Source organism: Pseudochaenichthys georgianus, chromosome 8 (genome assembly GCF_902827115.2).
Source record: "Pseudochaenichthys georgianus chromosome 8, fPseGeo1.2, whole genome shotgun sequence".
NCBI lineage: Eukaryota > Metazoa > Chordata > Actinopteri > Perciformes > Channichthyidae > Pseudochaenichthys > Pseudochaenichthys georgianus.
In genome coordinates, this window is record NC_047510.2 from 3,204,928 (window position 1) to 3,223,485 (window position 18,558).

At 44.5% G+C, this 18,558-nt stretch overlaps 1 protein-coding gene across 1 annotated transcript in view; it reads left to right on the forward strand.

Annotated features, from left to right (window-relative positions):
- LOC117451061 (voltage-gated potassium channel KCNC1-like) overlaps positions 1 to 18,558 on the forward strand; it is a 99,792-nt gene that overhangs the window by 53,036 nt on the left and 28,198 nt on the right. Inside the window, exons 6-8 of the mRNA XM_071204147.1 lie at positions 8,303 to 8,434; positions 9,277 to 10,138; positions 16,541 to 16,750. Of these exons, the coding sequence (XP_071060248.1) occupies positions 8,303 to 8,434; positions 9,277 to 10,138; positions 16,541 to 16,750 (1,204 nt within the window). The remainder of the gene's footprint in view (positions 1 to 8,302; positions 8,435 to 9,276; positions 10,139 to 16,540; positions 16,751 to 18,558) is intronic.

Sequence of the window (18,558 nt, forward strand, 5' to 3'; positions counted from 1 at the left end):
AACCTGTGTCAGACCACTAACACCATTCAAACAAGCTTGTGTGTTTTGTTCGGTGCTGACTTGTATTTGAAGGGATTAGCTAATAGTTGAATAGTTATTTTTCAGCAAATGTTTTGGAGTACAGCTGTGTTCATTGACTTGTGGCCACTTGAGGGCATCACAGCGGATAGACCATTGGCACTATCACCAGAGGCAAGTGCCTTTTAAACATCTAGCAAGCTCCAAGAAACATTCCCATATTATCCCCATCTACATGTATAGAGATATAAAACATGTTCCAGCAACATTAGCATCAGTCATATCGATGTACATGTTGGTAACACTGATGGTACCTTCAACTTGAGTTTGGTCTTAGCAACGTATTAGCTGCTACCTTTAAGCTAACGATGGAGTCAACTTTCAAATGTAGTCGAGTTTACTTCCGTTATGATTTGGCTCGATATGAAAACAGTTGACTCAACAGGAATTACTGTGTTCTTGTTGCTAAGTATTTTACTGTATGTAATGTTGAAGAGGACATATTATGCTAATGTCCAGGTTTATATGTTGTGCTTCAGAGCCCAGTCTACTCTGATTGGTTAGCTGGCTGGTTCTGTTGTGATTGGTCAACCTCTAAGAGAGGTGTTGGAAATGTCCTGCCCCCTAGTGTATCAAGCACAATGTGTTGCAGCGCTAGCCAAAGAAGCGTGAGTGTTGCATAGTGATGTCACTATGTTCTGAAAGTAAAAAAGGAGTTTAATTTTTATGAATGACAGAAACACATCTCATCTTATATCGGCAAAGATGGAGCGACAGTAGCACATTTTCGGGTTTTTGTTCTCCTCGTGAATGTCCGACTTTCCAGTTGTTCTCCACCAACTCCTGGGGAAATACTAGTTGTAAATATTCCACCGTGTTCAGCAGCTAGTTGCTACTTAGTCTGTCCGCTGTTTAGTGCAAGGCAGCTTTACTGCTGAAAACAGGTACTTGGTTAAGATGGAAACAGCCGAGTGAAGCAAAACCAAACCAAATACTAAAAGAGGCTCAAAGGACACCTGAAGACAGCACGACATGTTGTTGAGTTATTGTCTGGGTTTGTCATGACTAGCAATCACTTCCATGTTAAATAAACAAAGCTGTAAAAGACAGAAAGGATAGAGACGGACACAACAGGAAGGATTGAATCAGGAGAGATCTAAAGACCAGGAGACGACAGGAAAGGGAGAACACATTGAAAGAGAAAGGTATAAAAAGGGTGACAGAAATAGAGGAGAAAAAAAACCGGATGGAGAGGAGCAGAAGATGAAGAGAGAAAGCTAAAGAAAGAGAGCATCCTGGGGAGGAGCTAAGGGAAGAGATTGAGGTCATTCTGAACGACTGACAGGAGCCAAAGAAAGCTTGTAGGTTCAACCAAAAGTGTCATTCTTAAGTTAATTTAAAATGATACATACATTATAATATCTATGAATTCAAGCTTAATCATCAACATTATAAATAACTAATATTAGGACATTAAAGTTAGATGGTTGTTTTGGCGACACCTGTTGCTGCCATGGTAACATCGAATACTGTAAGCAGCTGCTTTGTCAATCATAAAACACAACAGCTGGTGTTTAATAATTTAATAATAATATATTTAATTTATATAGCGCTTCTCATCTGCCAAGACAAATCTCGAAGTGCTTCACAACAAGGGATACTGATACACTTTGAGAGATTAAACAAATAATTGTAATAATAATAAGAAATCAAAAAATAAAATATAAAATAGAGTACAAAAATAAAAGTCGGAGATAGCGATAAAAATGGCAGTACTCCAGGTGTACCATGCTCAAAGTTTATTGGAAGGCCTGCCGAAAGAAGAGGGTCTTAAGGCCGGTTTTGAAGACCTCGGTGGAAGGGGCAGATCTCAGCTGATCTGGGAGGGAGTTCCAGAGGCGCGGGGCGAATGAGCAGAAGGCTCGGTCTCCCATTGTTCGGAGACGTGTGTGGGGGATGTAAAGAAGAGGAGCGTGGCTGGAGCGGAGAGAGCGGGTAGATGTCTGGGTATGGATGAGGTCACAGAGGTATTTTGGGCTTTGTCCATTCAGGGCTTTGTAAGTGAGGAGCAGAACCTTGAACTGGATCCTGTAGTGGACTGGGAGCCAGGGTAGTTGTGCAAGTATGGGGGTTATGTGTGCGGACCTTTTTGTACCGGTGAGAACTCTGGCTGTGCTGTTCTGGACAAGTTGCAGGCGGTTGATGGATTTGGCTGGGAGACCGGAGAGGAGTGCATTGCAATAGTCTAGTCTTGAGAAGACGAGTGCATGAACCAGTTTACAGTGCAGCCAGCTCATGTTGTTTTATTAATGCTTTATTCATCATGTATTGATGATTGATAATGAGAGAGTATAGGTGCAGGAATGAGTTAGCATGCTAGCCCTTCTGGGTTCCCTAGTCTTCAAGTCAAAGTTTTATTGAATTAGTTTTTGGTTAGAAGACTGAAATAAGGTCTGTGGGTTAGAGATTTTAACAGTTCAGTCTACAATATAAAATATGTCAGTAAATAGCCCACTGTTGAATGTCTGCTTGTTAGCGGTTGCTAAAAGGGACTAAACGAGTCTACTAAACGTCAACAGGCCAACATTAGCCGCCTTTAGCCTAGCGGTGGTGACCTGAAGTCATGCAACTGCGCTGTAATTGGTTTGAAGCCCAACGTTAGGAGATTTTCCTGCCGTACACAATGTGTACGTTTTATAAAAGCACGTTAGCCAGAGATCTTAATTTCTGCAATATTCCAAAATCCATTAGAAAAATGTCATTCCTTTTTGGCGAGGGCGCTCTTAGCGATGCTAACTTCCGTGTCGGCCTTCAAAATACTGCATTCCTGCACCACTCTATAGCAGACTCAATCTGAGTGTACGCTCCAGACAGGGTGGAGAGGCAGCAGGACACAGTGTGCAGTCACCTTACATCTCACTGTGTGTGTGACATATTTCACACTGATCCACTGAGAAAACACGTGTTCAATGATTACAAACGATTGTTGTCAACCATGGCGACAAATGTTCCTGTGATTGCTTCACAATACAAATCTATACGAGGCAGCAGCGGTAGAAGTTAGTTAGCTTATCATTTGCTTACTAGATAATTGGCTCAATCCAGCTTTGAGACGGCTGTGCAGTAAACTGTGAGCCTCATATCAATTAAATAACATTACAAACAGTACAACTGGATTATACTTTCCTTTCAATCCTTCATGTGTGAATCCAGTCCAGGAGAAGATGTACTTACTAAATATATACATTACAAATATATTGAATGACCATTGTTGACAAAATGCTGACCATAAGAATCTAAAATGTTGTTTGGTTCCACAGGAATATAACTTTAGATACACACGTTTGTTACTTTGGTTGTAAAATATAGTTATTGGTCTACATGTGTGCAGAGTGTGGCCGGTAGGAGGTGTGTCCCACTGACGGATGCCACATGCAGACCGTCACCTGACAGGACCAAGACAAACCTCTCTGTCGCATGTCCGTTAAACCTGCATGCTGTACGTTGAAAGAAAACATTCTAATCGGATTGCTCAGATCTGGTCCATTTCATTCCACCAGGGTCAGTTTTCTATCTAGTGTGAAAGCATTTTTAGGATTGTTCTGACTTCAAAACATTCACAGTCCATTATGTCCAACAGAACATTACACAAACATCTTTAACATGAATACATCAGAGAAACATTGTCCCTCAACTTTGACGTTTGAGGTATGCACCAAGTCCTGCAGCTGGCTCATCAAGGGCAACTTGATCCGAGATGCCTGAGTCTTATTTCCCTGGGACCGGACCTCCACTAGGAGCGGTAGTGGAACAGCCTTAAAGGTCTTGGCTTGGTAGCTTAGCTCTCTTCCCTCGCCCCCTGGGGTGTTCCGTGGTGTTTGGCCCAAAGGTTGTTTCACTGGCTGGCTGGTTGGAAGATGAGCGGTGATCCTCTCAAAGTCAGCTGCTCTTAATCCAGTCACCACGGTACCTTCTCCAACACAGTTGCTCCAGTAAAGAACGACAAAGAGGGAAGAATAGAAAATGGTTTAGACACAAATGTACGGCGTTCATGGGAGCTTCTGGTCGTTGCATTAGCATGCGCTGCCACCGCTATGTATATCGTGTATAGTTCTATAATGTGCTTGCATAATTGCAAATTGAGAACAAAACTAACCACAAAAAACATGAACCTTGAATCAAAAATCTCAAATATTACCAACATTTAATTGTATTTCACATGTACGTAAATGTAATGTTACTTTTAGAGACTAAACAGGGAATGAGATCTTACATTTCTTTACAGCATCCAGTCAAAGGAAGAGTAGTAAAAACATTGAAATTAAACAAGGGGATGTTTATTATCTGTATCCTTCCATTATAATAACCCTCCAAAATGCTGGAGAATGAATGTGTGTGTGTGTGTGTGTTTTTGTGTATCCAGGGCAGCTCTAGATAGCAGTGTTAAATTAGACCATGATAATAAGCTGTGGGACTTGATGTCTTCACTGAGGATTAGAGGGAGACTTCATCAGTCTGTCTTCATTTATGACCTGAAACATACGCACACACACACACACACACACACACACACACACACACACACACACACACACACACACGCACTTTCACGTGCATATACCTGACTGGTTTTAAATCGTGGTTGCTGGACTACGGCTAGTTAATGATATCACGGAAGAAACTGAGCCATCACTAATGTTATTAGTGACATCCACGCTTTTCCTGCTATGACAAAATGTCCAATTAATCGGGTCAATTCTCACGGTACATGTTCCCAGTTGGCCAAATTATTTAACAACATGCTGTGACATTTCCCAGCAGACAACACACAACTGTATTCATCCAGATCAGTCAACACTCCCCCCTACAATCTATGGTGCTTACAGTATAGAGTAGTACGACTTATGGTTGAGTTATTTGGGTGGAATACAAAATAGTCAAATATAATTGGACTTTTAAACTTGGAAAACAAGTTAAGTCAGAGAAGGGCAGGCGTAAACATTGTCAATATTTAAAACGTTTTGTTTCTCTACCGGTCCCGTGTTTTTCAGGTCTCATGCTGGGTATATAAACGTCAGAAGAAGGTGGCAGTCTTGACTCCTCCTTTTTGTTTGGGTTAACAAGATCCAGTGTGTTATTTCCCCTCGTTGGAAACATTTTCAAAAGAAGTTTTTGTAACACTGACTCCAGGTCATTATGGTTAAACCCCCAGCAGGGGAAGATATGCGTCTGGCTGTCTGATGGTCACTGAAGCTGTAGTACAGTTCACTGAGTGCCTCGACTGTTGCTGTTATTGGGAATTGGAGGTATGTACAGCTACCGGCAGAACAGCTCAATTCCCTCCGAAGGAAGAACAATGTTTGGAGGACACAGGGATGCAGCATCACACGCTGTAAGCAGAGTCCAGGTTGTAGTAATCAGGCCTGTTTCTGAAGAGACAAAAACACAGCTTCCGTCATGTCGTGCTTTGTAGCCCTTAAAAGGTGTTTGTGGTACACTTTGTTGTTAATGGAGATCACATTGGCTAGTTAGGGTCAGGGGTAGGGTCAGGGTTAAGGTTAGGGTCAGGGGTAGGGTCAGGGTTAAGGTTAGGGTCAGGGGTAGGGTCAGGGTTAGGGTCAGAGTCAGGGTTAAGGTTAGGGTCAGGGTTAGGGTTAGGGGGACCTGCCTCTCCTAAGGAGAACCAGCAGTTGGGCTGGGGTTAGGGTCAGGGGGACCTGCCTCTCCTAAGGAGAACCAGCAGTTGGGCTGGGGGTAGGGTCAGGGTTAGGGTCAGAGTCAGGGTTAGGGTTAGGGTCAGGGTCAGGGGGACCTGCCTCTCCTAATGAGAACCAGCAGTTGGGCTGGGGTTAGGGTCAGGGTTAGGGTCAGGGTTAGGGTCAGGGGGACCTGCCTCTCCTAAGGAGAACCAGCAGTTGGGCTGGGGTTAGGGTCAGGGTTAGGGTCAGGGGGACCTGCCTCTCCTAAGGAGAACCAGCAGTTGGGCTGGGGTTAGGGTCAGGGTTAGGGTCAGGGGGACCTGCCTCTCCTAAGGAGAACCAGCAGTTGGGCTGGGGTTAGGGTCAGGGTTAGGGTCAGAGTCAGGGTTAGGGTCAGGGGGACCTGCCTCTCCTAAGGAGAACCAGCAGTTGGGCTGGGGTTAGGGTCAGGGTTAGGGTCAGGGTTAGGGTCAGGGGGACCTGCCTCTCCTAAGGAGAACCAGCAGTTGGGCTGGGGTTAGGGTCAGGGTTAGGGTCAGGGGGACCTGCCTCTCCTAAGGAGAACCAGCAGTTGGGCTGGGGGTAGGGTCAGGGTTAGGGTCAGAGTCAGGGTTAGGGTCAGGGTCAGGGTCGGGGGGACCTGCCTCTCCTAATGAGAACCAGCAGTTGGGCTGGGGGTAGGGTCAGGGTTAGGGTCAGGGTCAGGGTCGGGGGGACCTGCCTCTCCTAATGAGAACCAGCAGTTGGGCTGCTTCTTCGCCTGTTTGGGTTTCAGTTGTTTGTCTTCCCTTCAACTAATATCTCACAGAATCTCACAGCTGCACTTTTGTCTAATGAAGACAAACAAAAGGAACTAGCTAAAGATTGGCATTTCACATTTGGAGCTGCATACCTGTTATAGCATTAACAAATGAAAAGCAGTTTCATTAGAAGTTTACATTTGTATGACAGTATGAGTGCCTATATTACAGTATCTTTAATGTCATTGCCTCCAAATATAATACCTTTTACGGTTAAAGCTGCACTTAATAAATCAATATTTCATTATGAAAACATAAGTGTGCAATGTAAGTCAAGTCAGGACATTATAAATTATCTATTGCGTCTCCCCTCGACTCTGAAGAGGGTCTTCCAGCTCGTTCATGTAGTCACTGTGTGTCACACAGTCAGAGGTCAGCTTTTGAACATTACTATTCACAAAACGCTATTTGTGTTTGTGGATCAGAAACAGTGCCAGGAGGGAAGGGATTATTGGAATGTTCTTATAAGATGGACACACACTCCACATGAATGCTAACGTTGCCCTGTGTCGGCTGGAGTCTCACTAGGACCTGACAGACATTTCAACTTTATGAGGACACAATATGTCAGGACTTTGATCTACTGCATTTTTTATGAATATGCAACTCTGCTTTCCAGAAGAAGCTGAATATGTAATGACAGTGAAACATTGATGTGGTCAGTATCTGGGCAGCTTAAGCATCTGCAGGCAGGACGTCAGCTATCACGGGCATTATGAACAGAGCAGGTTCGAATGAAGGTTAAGAAAACGAGCCTTTATATGTGAGTTAACATTAACATCCATCCCAGCTTTTAGAAAGACGACTGGTACTCCGCATACAGAGAGAGGACCCGACACATCCACTGCATAGAACAGGGGGAAGAGAGGCATACTGTAGGAAGGTGGGGGGAGAAACGGAGAGAGGGCAACCAGCAGTAGGGGGGCAGGGGGAAGCTGCAGAGAAAGGGAAATCTCATTTCCCAGCGTGTGCACAGTACTGAAAATAACTGATAATACACTGCATCAAATATATGAAGAAGTTGTCAAGATGCAAGGTTGATGGAGTGTGTGTGCGTGTGTGTGTGTGTGTGTGTGTGTGTGTGTGTGTGTGTGTGTGTGTGTGTGTGTGTGTGTGTGTGTGTGTGTATAGGCAAATAAAGGATCATTGATTATGTGCGGAGAGAAACCCACATTGTGATAGACATTTCTCATAATGCATACGTCTCCGTATTCCTCCTGTTTATGTATACACTCCTTTTCTCTTTACATTCTATTTTTCTTTTACTGTCTCTTTCAAACCTACACACACACGCGCACACACACACACACACACACACACACACACACACACACACACACACGTATACTCGGTGTACCTCATTACTTTTACACTCTCCATTCATCATCCTTACCTCCCTCCCCCCCCATGCCTCCCCCTCTGCCTCCCCCTCTGCCTCCCCCTCTGACGGGGCTGTTATCAATGGGATTGCAGCAGTCAGGACATTTGCACTGAATTAGCAGCATTCCTTCACTCTCCTCAGCGTGTTATTGGAGCCCCCTATCTGCAGCCTGTAGGCATAGCAACTGCGTCCCACATACTGCAATGGCCCAAACCCCCTCCCCCCAAGCACCAGCAATCACAGGAACACCGCGGTTCTATTGACAAAGGCTAACACTGCTTGTAAGAAGGTCCGTATGCAGATGGCAGGGTCCTGTTGGTTAAGCCTGAATAAAAGGAGGCGATTTATGATGTGCAAATTCTAAAATTCCCCCCTCCCCCCCTCTGTTTTTCTTCCCTCTGCAGTATGTGGCGTTTGGCTCGCTCTTCTTCATCCTCCTCTCCATCTCCACCTTCTGCCTGGAGACCCACGAAGTCTTCAACACCATCTACAACAAAACAGAGAACGTCACAGTTGGCAACGTGACAACAGAGGAGGTACGCAGAGGTTTCAGTTAGATATATTAAAGCCACCACAAAAGGGACACTGCAGCGTTCTAGACCTGCAGTTCTTTAAAGCGGGCCGAATCACGAGACTCAGAATACGAATTGAATGATAACAAAAATGAAGAAGAGGCCACATTCTGGTCCCAACAAATCCTACATGTCCGGTGATCCAGCATCCTAACTTCAAGGTTGAAGCACACACACCTTGGTGTCCTCTCCAATCAGAAGTCCTTCATTTGTCCCACAGCAGGGACATGTACAATGTTACAGCGGAGGGACAATGCAGACAAAGGCCAAACAAAATTAGATGAGTAACATATAAGGTAGAGAGGCAAGCAATAAATAAAAAATAAAGACATATCCATGGAAACAAAGCAGCCTTCTAAAAGTAGTAACACATGTCGCAGCTCAGATCGCAGTGCGACTCGGTTGTTTTCTTGAGCTTCTGATCATAACTGACATTCTGTCAGTTTGCAAGTTGTTATTAGGATATCGCCCAATGAGACGTAACTTGGTGATTAGAAGGTACTGGTGATGAGGACGGTGAGTTTGGTGTCGCAGTTAACCAAGTGTGCAGCAGCCTATAGAACAACATGACGGGTCTCTTTAATGAACCCAGTACTGAAGTTATCATACCATGAAATGAAATGAAAGTATTTTTTGACATTATTTCGTAAAGATTTTGTGTCCAGAGTTTGAATAGGGACACGAATTGTAATTGTTGCTGTCTGATTCATTCAGAGGCTTCTGTTGTGTTAGATGGTTAGGATTATGCAAACCTTTTAACGACATTATAAATGATCTGATCCGTTGTCTTCTCTTCTACCCTGCAGATCGTGTATGAGGTCGTCACAGATGGCTGGCTGACATACGTGGAGGGCATCTGCGTCATGTGGTTCACCCTTGAGGTAATGGCGCGGGTGGTCTTCTGCCCCGACAAGGCGGAGTTCTTCCGCAGCGCCCTTAACATCATTGACTTTGTGGCCATCGTGCCCTTCTACCTGGAGGTGGCGCTGAGCGGCCTCTCTTCCAAAACAGCCAAAGACGTGCTGAGCTTCCTGCGCGTGGTGCGCTTTGTCCGTATCCTGCGTATCTTCAAGCTGACCCGCCACTTTGTTGGTTTGCGGGTTCTGGGCCACACTCTGCGGGCGAGCACCAACGAGTTCCTGCTGCTAATTATCTTCCTGGCGCTGGGCGTCCTCATCTTTGCAACCATGATCTACTATGCCGAAAGAATTGGCGCCGATCCAGCCGATCCGACGGCAGCGGCCCACACCGCCTTCAAGAACATCCCCATCGGGTTCTGGTGGGCTGTGGTGACCATGACCACGCTGGGCTACGGGGACATGTACCCTGAGACCTGGTCTGGAATGCTGGTGGGGGCCCTCTGCGCCTTGGCCGGTGTGCTGACCATCGCCATGCCTGTGCCTGTCATCGTCAACAACTTCGGCATGTACTACTCCCTGGCCATGGCCAAGCAGAAGCTCCCCAAGAAGAGGAACAAACACATCCCTCGAGCGCCCCAGCCCGGCAGCCCCAACTACTGCAAGCCAGATGCCCTTGCCATGGCAACCGCCTCGCCGCACAGGCTGATGGGAAATGTGATCGGGCCGGGCATGGTGGGATCCGGCAGCATGATGGGAACTGGAGACTGCCCATTGGCACAGGAGGAGATCATTGAGATCAACAGGGCAGGTGAGTGATTGGTCAGAACTGAGATCATGCCTGGATGTTGCGTGTGGATGTGAAAGAGCAGAGCTTGTGAAGCTTTTCAAAAGGAAAAGCAGCCGTTAAAGTACCAGAGGTAAATGTCACGTATCCAAATGTAAAGGCCGAGCAACACAATCATTTTAAACAATAATTGAGTTAATTCACGTCAACTTCATTGCTACAAACCTCAGCTCTGCTTGTGACAAAGCACATCTGTGCACATTGTTCACCGCTGTCACCCTCAGGTGAGAGTATCAAACCTTGTAAAAGGTGATGTGTTTTTACATTAATTCATTTCTTGTCTAGTCTATACATTGTCAAACATTTTTACAAAATTATCATTTTATAGATTTTATAGCTGGACTTCGCTGCCTAGTGCGCAGGTTGGTATCTGGATTGCAGAACTGTCAGGCCATGTCCTTCCTTCAGTCCCCCCATTACATCCCAAAGTTCCCTACAGAGGAGGGACATCACTATGGAACACTTGGTCTTCTGTTGGCCTTGGTGGAGAAAGGATTTGTATTTTTTTCTTTTTTTACTTTTCTGCTTCCCAAAACCTGAAGTTAATCACTGGAGTGGCCTTAACAAAATAAAGTATAAAGCTGTCCAAGCTTCTCACTTTCTCATCAAACTGATGGCGAGAGGTCAGATCTGAAGCGCTGGATTGATGGGAGAAGGGTGCATCTAATAGGTTTTGAAGCTGTAAATAACTTGATGATGTCCTCGTTCTTCCCAGAGAGGAGTACACTAAAATAGATTTTAATTTACGAAAAGCTGCAAAAGAAGGGTATTACTTTATCTCTACAAATCCATCTCCCCCTCACAGTCGGAGGGCTGTGCCACCAGGTCCAGATAATCCAGGATTGGGTCGTTATAGATACACTGTATGTTGTGCCTGTCGAGACATTGATCCGGGTCATCACATCTCTGCTGTTTTAATTCACACGTGCATCATCTGCACGGATACACCAATGTATGTGTGTGTGTGTGTGTGTGTGTGTGTGTCAGCTGTTTGTTATGGAGTTGCAGCGTGTGCCTTTACAGGATTTACTTTTAGCCTTAAGATTGGATTGTCACCACAGTGTTTGACAGCAAAGTGATATGTAATCAGTGTGTGTGTGTGTGCGCGTGCGTGCGTGCACTCAGTTACACATGCATTGTTGCATATCATGTTTTCCTTCATTTTGGTTCTGCACCTCTTTATAAATTGCCACACTTTTTTTTTGTTAATGTAATTTCACCCATTACTGCTGCAAAGTATTTTTTAAATCTTCTTTCCAATGTTAATTTGCGTGATACAGAAATAAAAAAAACTAAAAAATTGCACTTAAGGACTTTTCTTAAGTGAGTGGAAATAGAGGCTCATTGGAAACCGGCACTTTACAATGTCACTATCTTTTTTTTGTTCGAGTGCAATATTACATTTGTTCAATAAAAGAATGGTGCAAATAATATCCTTTTATTTAATTAAATTCAACAAGCAAATTATGTTGTATTTTAGCAATACTATAAAAGCAGCAACAAGACAGAAACGAGCAACTTTATTAAATGTATATACTGTATCCCAAGTAAAATCCTTCTTGTGATGTGCAATGTTATCACTTATGTTCTTCATATCGTGCACACTTGTTTGAGAGGCCGTCTAGCTCACAACGCATACTTGGTCTTACACACAATATCAGAATCTCACACATACACCATTCAACTCTTTTATACATATAGCTAAACACTTTTACACACTTTTGTCTGGGCCATCAATCAAACTGACTTACATACCAAACTGTACTTTCTTAGAAACACTATTACTCCCACTTACAGACAACATCATACTACAATATAATACTCTGTATGCAAGATGGAAAACTATGTGTGTGAGAAAGAATGATAGTGTATGTGAGAGAGGAATTGTAGTATGTATGAGGGTATAGTAGTGTGTGTGTGTGTGTGTGTGTGTGTGTGTGTGTGTGTGTGTGTGTGTGTGTGTGTGTGTGTGTGTGTGTGTGTGTGTGTGTGTGTGTGTGTGTGTGTGTGTGTGTGTGTGTGTGTGTGTGTGTGTGTGTGTGTGTGTGTGTGTGTGTGTGTGTGTGAGAATGCTGGGCTGCGGTCGAATAGTCCATTTAGCTTAGGAACCTTCCTAACGGAGTGAAATGACCCGGAAGTCCCTCAGTGGCAGCCATGATAAGTGCCGTTCCAATTCTCTACATGATAGGAAACTTCCTTTATAACCTCCTTTAGCTTAGGAACCACTGGACCTCCCTTACCGAAAGGAGAGGAGAAAATGCTGCCCCATAAAGCATAAAGCAGCAGCATCAGAGCATGGTGCAGAGTCTCTAGATGAGTTCACAGTAGTCCCTCCTTCTTATTGAACATCCATGTTGTAGTCCGCTGTATAGAAAACTGTAGTTTCCATAGTTCCCCCACAGCAGCAGACGCACATGTATGACCTCATAAACACGTCGGATAGTGAAAGTGCAGTCGGATTCTCAAAGCACCGCAGTCTCTTCTCCTAAGTCCTTTTGAATTCTCCTATCCACTATCCCTTAACCCTGTGATGTTTCACACAGAGGTCAAGGAATAGACGATAGGGTTAGACCAGGGGTCGGCAACCCGCGGTCTGCTGGCTCCCTTGAGCTTAGACAAAAATAAGAAGGAAATAAAATAAAAATATTTGTAGGACTATTTATATTTTGTTGCACGGTTGAAAATGTTTCGTATCTTGTACACATGGGCCCAATAAGACAGTAGTACCTAATTTTTAGACTTAATTAACACTTATAGTTTCATGTCTTGTTACATAAGTATAGATCACATTTGATCTAACAAATATCTATTTGTTATCATACTGTGTGACCTGCTTGTATATACTTACACAATAGGTGTACTGTTCTCTCTATGTTGTCCTGCTCTCAGTGTGAACATAGATTAAACAGCCAGCCAAAGTCTTTTGAGAGCCAGGGAATGAGCAGCCATGCTCCTTTATTGAATTATTTGCAGTCCACTGACATTCAAACGGAGTGAAACTATAAAAAAAGAAGATACAAGGCACTTAAGGATCTCATACATGCAAGTGTAACATACACAGATTAACACATAGGACTGCTAAGTGTAAACAAGGTAAATATAGCTAATGCTAGCAGTGCAATAAGCATGTATACAGGCTAGTATGGCTAACGCTAGCGTGTATGCTAGCGTGTATGCTAGCGCTAGCGCAAATGCTAACGCATTTTAACGCAGTTTAAACATCTCCAAATGTTATCACATAAACACAATACATGTTACTAATCCTTACAGCCAGTGTTAGGCTTACACTTACAGTCATTGCTTTCTGACGGACTTGACCCTTTTTCTTCAGGTTGCATAGGGAAAATTAGTAGTAGTCTACTGCCATTGTGGGCGGTGTCCGTCAAACAAAAAACGTAGAGCCAAGGGGGGGGGGGGTGCTAGTGGAGTACTCCGTGACCACAGCGTGTGACCGCTGTGATCAGCTGTATTAGCGCAGTTCTCCAGTGAAGGGGGGGAGTCTCCCTCCGCAGCCGGTTGGCATAGTTTTGGCACAATTCCTTTGTACAGACCGACGTTAACAGCAGCCTGTCTGTGCACATGGAGACCGACTCTGTCGTCCGGTGATCTAACCGCCTTCTGGAAAAGCTTCACAAGTACCTCGGTACGCAAATGCGCTTTGTGACACAAGAGACGGTTGTGGTGACAGTTACGGGACATAATTCAGTGTGGCTTATAGTGAGTGTGTTGCAACCCGGACCCATTAGTGAGGGTACCGGGGTGAGAGTTCATTCATGCTAGCTGATTACACAGAGCAGCTCATGTACTCACGTTGTCTGGATTAATAATAATAAAGTGTGGAAATCCATTCTGAATGCACTGCCTCTGACTCCCGTTCATCGGCTCTACACGGTACGCATTTCGGATTGTTGCCGCGCATGCGTACCTGCGTACCAGTTATGTGCACCCCTGCCTACTGTATATAGTCATTCACATGAACTATTATTACCTCTTATAACTTATAAGCTATTATTCGGCCTTTCATTCACTGCCATTCTGTTTTATATATATATGACTATTGTTATTAACATGAAATACTATTCCCTCTTACATAGGTTATTATTCTGTCTTACATTGTTTACCGATTACACACATAATACTATCCTCTTTCACATACACTATTATAATGTTCTATTAGATTATAGTTGTTTGTGATGGTGCGTTTAAGAGATTTTGTTTTTGTGTGTGAGAGAGAATAGTTATTTATGTATGATAGTAAATGAAGGAAGGAATGACAGTACGTTAAAGACGGTATGTTACTGTGTGTGAAAGAGTCTGGTGGTGTTCATGTGAGATTCTGACATTGTTTGTAAGACCAAGTATGAGTTGTGAGCTAGACGGCCTCTCATACACTTGTGCTGTGTCTCAAGTCACATACTTCTGTACTTACATTTGTTGTTTTGAGTGCATAAGTGATTCCCAATGGTGACCAATGGCAAAATGCAGTATAAGTACCGTTAAGAGCTCTCATAACAATCGGAAAAGTTGAGTGTGGAACGTTGCACACCTCTTAATTTGCATTCACATATGCACAAAGTTAATGTTATTTTAACTTTGACCCAACTAAAGCTGACCTTTCAATGCGCACCCAATCAGATAACAGCTGTATGTAGCATCGCAAGCTAGCAGAGGAGGTTACAATAGAAACGGAAACATCACTGGCTTTTCAAGGCTCTGCACCACACCTCGTGGTGAGCAAAGAGCACATCTTTCTTTGTAATACATAATTACAATACCACTATACCTGAGTTTAAAAGAAGCCACCATAGGGCTGATTGAGCAGGCTGTAATGATGTGGTAGCAGGAAAGATAGTTGCTAGCTAGCTAACAGCGGTGAGCATCACTTTTGGTGAGGGCAAGGCAGATGTGAGCGATTTGAGACAACACATGGGGTGAAAAAAAAGACCAGAAGAATTGCACTGTATTAAAAAAAAAGTGTCCAAAATAAAACACTGATTTAGAGTCTATTTAGTTTTTCTAAATAAAACACGGGGACAATGGCACTACTAAAAACGATCTGCTGTTCTGCTGTGATCTCAGCATTGACAACACACTAACCTCCGCTCCTGGGGCGAAGTAAATCGTGTACAGATCAACTTATATGAGCGTTGACATCAAGTCTCGGACGTGATGAATGCTGACAGTATGACTTGGCTTGTCCAAATCTGTTCATGTGAACTGTCTAAAATAGTGCTCTGGTATCCCCATATTGAATCCCTCCTCTCTGCGACAGCCGGCTTGTCACTTCGCCTTCCAGAGTCGCCGTTCAGAGCTAAACACTTTTGATTTCTGACGTAGTCTGACAACACATCTTTTTCCGGAATAACCCAACCCTAAGTGTGGTTACCAGTTTACTGTATGCAGAAGTGTGTGTCCTCTGTGTGTGTGTGTGTGTGTGTGTGTGTGTGTGTGTGTCCGCCCCACTGGCCTGTATCTGTAACTTTTGAGCAGTAAATCAGATCAGGTTTGACAGCTGTGTTGAACGCTGCTTCCCGCGTAGCAATCGCCTGTGTGTGCGCGCGTGTGTGTGCGCGCGTGCGTGTGTGTGTGTGTGTGTGCGCGTGTGTGTGCATTCTCGCACTCCTTTGTTTATTGTCTCCCGTTCGGTGCTGTTAAATCGTGTGTGTGATTCTGTGAAGTGTGTGTGTGTGTGTGTCTACAGCCTGCTCTGCTGCAGTGTGTTGGTCATGTGATCAGGATAGCTCTAACGTCCCCTCGCCTCCCCCTTTTCCCCTCTCTCTTCTATCTCCTCTTTACCCTCTTTTTTTCACACCATCATTTTTCTTCTCCCCGTTTCTCTTTCATTCCGTTTTTCTGCATTTTTTTCCTACCCTCCAAATCCTTCCTCCCTGTCCTCCTCCGAGTTCCTCCTCACCCCCTCTGCTCTTATCTCCCTTTTCCATTTTATTGCTTCTCTGCTCTCCACCTTACCTTCCCTTTTTCGCTCGATGACTCCACCCCCTACTTACTCTTCTCCTTTCTCCCTACAATAAATCTTCTCTCCTCTACCTCCCCCCGCCATTTACACATTCTGTATTTTTCTACTTTGATGTTATCCGTTCTTCTTCCTCATTTTACATTCATTCTGATTTGATGTACCCTCTCCTCTCTATTTGTCCTCCCTCTTCTCCCTTCCATGTCTCCTTTCTTCTTCTCCTGTTTTCCTATTCTTTCCTCTTGCCAATTCTCCATTACCATTTCACCATGACTTTCCCGTTATCTGTCCCTTCACCATTTCCCTGCTCCTCTTCGGTCACCTCCCTTCCTCCCTCTTTGTTTTTACCCCCTCTACCTTCTACCCCCCATGTCTCTATCCCCTTCTCCCAGATTCCAAGCAGAATGGCGAGGCGGCAGCTAATGCAGCGCTGGCCAACGAGGACTGCCCCACCATCGACCAGGTCCTCGGGGACGAGCGCAGCCCGGCCACGGGGGGGCTCGGCTCCACCACTAGTCGCGAGCGCTACCCCCACGACCGGGCCTGCTTCCTGCTGAGTGCCGGGGAGTTCCAGCGCACCACGGACGGGAACGTTCGGAAAGGTAGGAAGGTGGAGGGGGGGAGAAGGAGGCCTGAGGGAGGAGGAGAAGGAGGAGGAGGAGCCGGGGGAGAGGGCAGGGGGGTGGGGTGGTACCTGAGTGACAGCAGTGGGCTGTCCCTCGATGCATGGTCCTGATCCACATGTGCTGCAAAAACACGTCCCATACAGACAGGTGGACAAAATAATAGGAACCCCTAACAATGTAAAGTTATTCATGGTGTGTGAATACCTTTATGTGTGAGTGTGTGTGTGTGTGTGTGTTTGTTCGTGTGAGAATGTCTGTGCAATAGAATGTGTTTCACATAAGACACGCACAAACATAACAGAAACAAATAAAAGTTGAAAAAATGAAAATAACTTAACATGGAGAGTTCATAATAATACACACTTATTGGCAATGGTATTTAATCCAAGTATTATTTTATTCACAACTTCTTACTGTAGTGGAAGAAGCCCCCTTCATGCATTTATCCTGCGCGTGTACTGCGCGTGTACTGCGCGTGTACTGCGCGTGTACTGCGCGTGTACTGCGCCTGTACTGCGCGTGTACTGCGCCTGTACTGCGCGTGTACTGCGCGTGTACTGCGTCTGTACTGCCGAGGCTGCTGCAACACCGATGTTGAAGTGACTGGATGTACCATACTGTAACACAATAGTGTTTAGAACGTTTTTGGGTGGTCCAATAGTGCAGTATGCAGATGATTCCTTCCTGAGGCGGGTCCCCAGTCACTCAGCAGCACTAACTGAAGGGCTTCATCGGTCTTCTGTGGATGCTGTGTTCTATGTTCATCATAGCCGATACATACTTACATGGAGCTAAACGGTTTCATTTTGAAAACACCGTCCATTAAAATGAATATAGTGTTACCTTTACAATTTAATATCAACAAATCCCATGAAAAAACCGAAGAAGACTTGCATTGGTTATGTGTTCATTAAATGACATGTAAACCGGACATTGCTAAGTGCAATACATGTATTTAATTGTAATGCCCTAACACACACTACATGAAAACAGCAGCATTAGATTGCAAACTGTCGTCCAGAGGTCAAAGGGTGTAGAAGAAAAGAACTCTGAATGAGTGTGCAGGTTTAGTATTGTTCTTGAGATCATTATTCCTCAGCACAGGCAACAGTGCATGGATTGCTCTCTGGCTTATTGGAAATCCATGGCCCGATACCTGCTAAACACATGCATGACATTAGCCTCAACCTGATCACTTGTATGTTAGCATGCTTATAAGCATTTAGCTCAAAGCCTCAGGACAATAGGGACTTGATGTCATTTTAAGAATACTTTTAAATCAAATCCACTAATTTCTTCTTCTGGTATTTTCATGGGATTTGATGAATGATACAAAAAAAGCGCCAGTCATGCACTTTCCTTTTGAAAGTCTTCATGTGCACCGTGCAGTGTTTTGAATGTGATGTGGCAGAACAGCCAGATCACATGAGTGTCTTTCTGTCCTCGTCACATGGCCTCTCCACTGCTCTGCTCTGCCTGTCATCCATCCACACTCACTGCATGCTTTACGTTCTCCCTTCTCCATGCTGTATCCATTAACTCTCCTTCTTTATCTCTCCATCCCACGTTCTGTTCTTTCCCCCCACCGTCTCCATTGATTATAATGTTTCCCCTTCCATTCATGTGTCCTCTCGATGTTCCTGCATTATCTTGCCTATTGCCTCCTTGACCTGAAAACACTACAATAATTAATTTGGCTTTCAAACATAACCTGGCCCTTCCCCCTTTAATACCCTATACACTCCCCAAATGCTACTTCCCCTGATTCACACACACACACACAC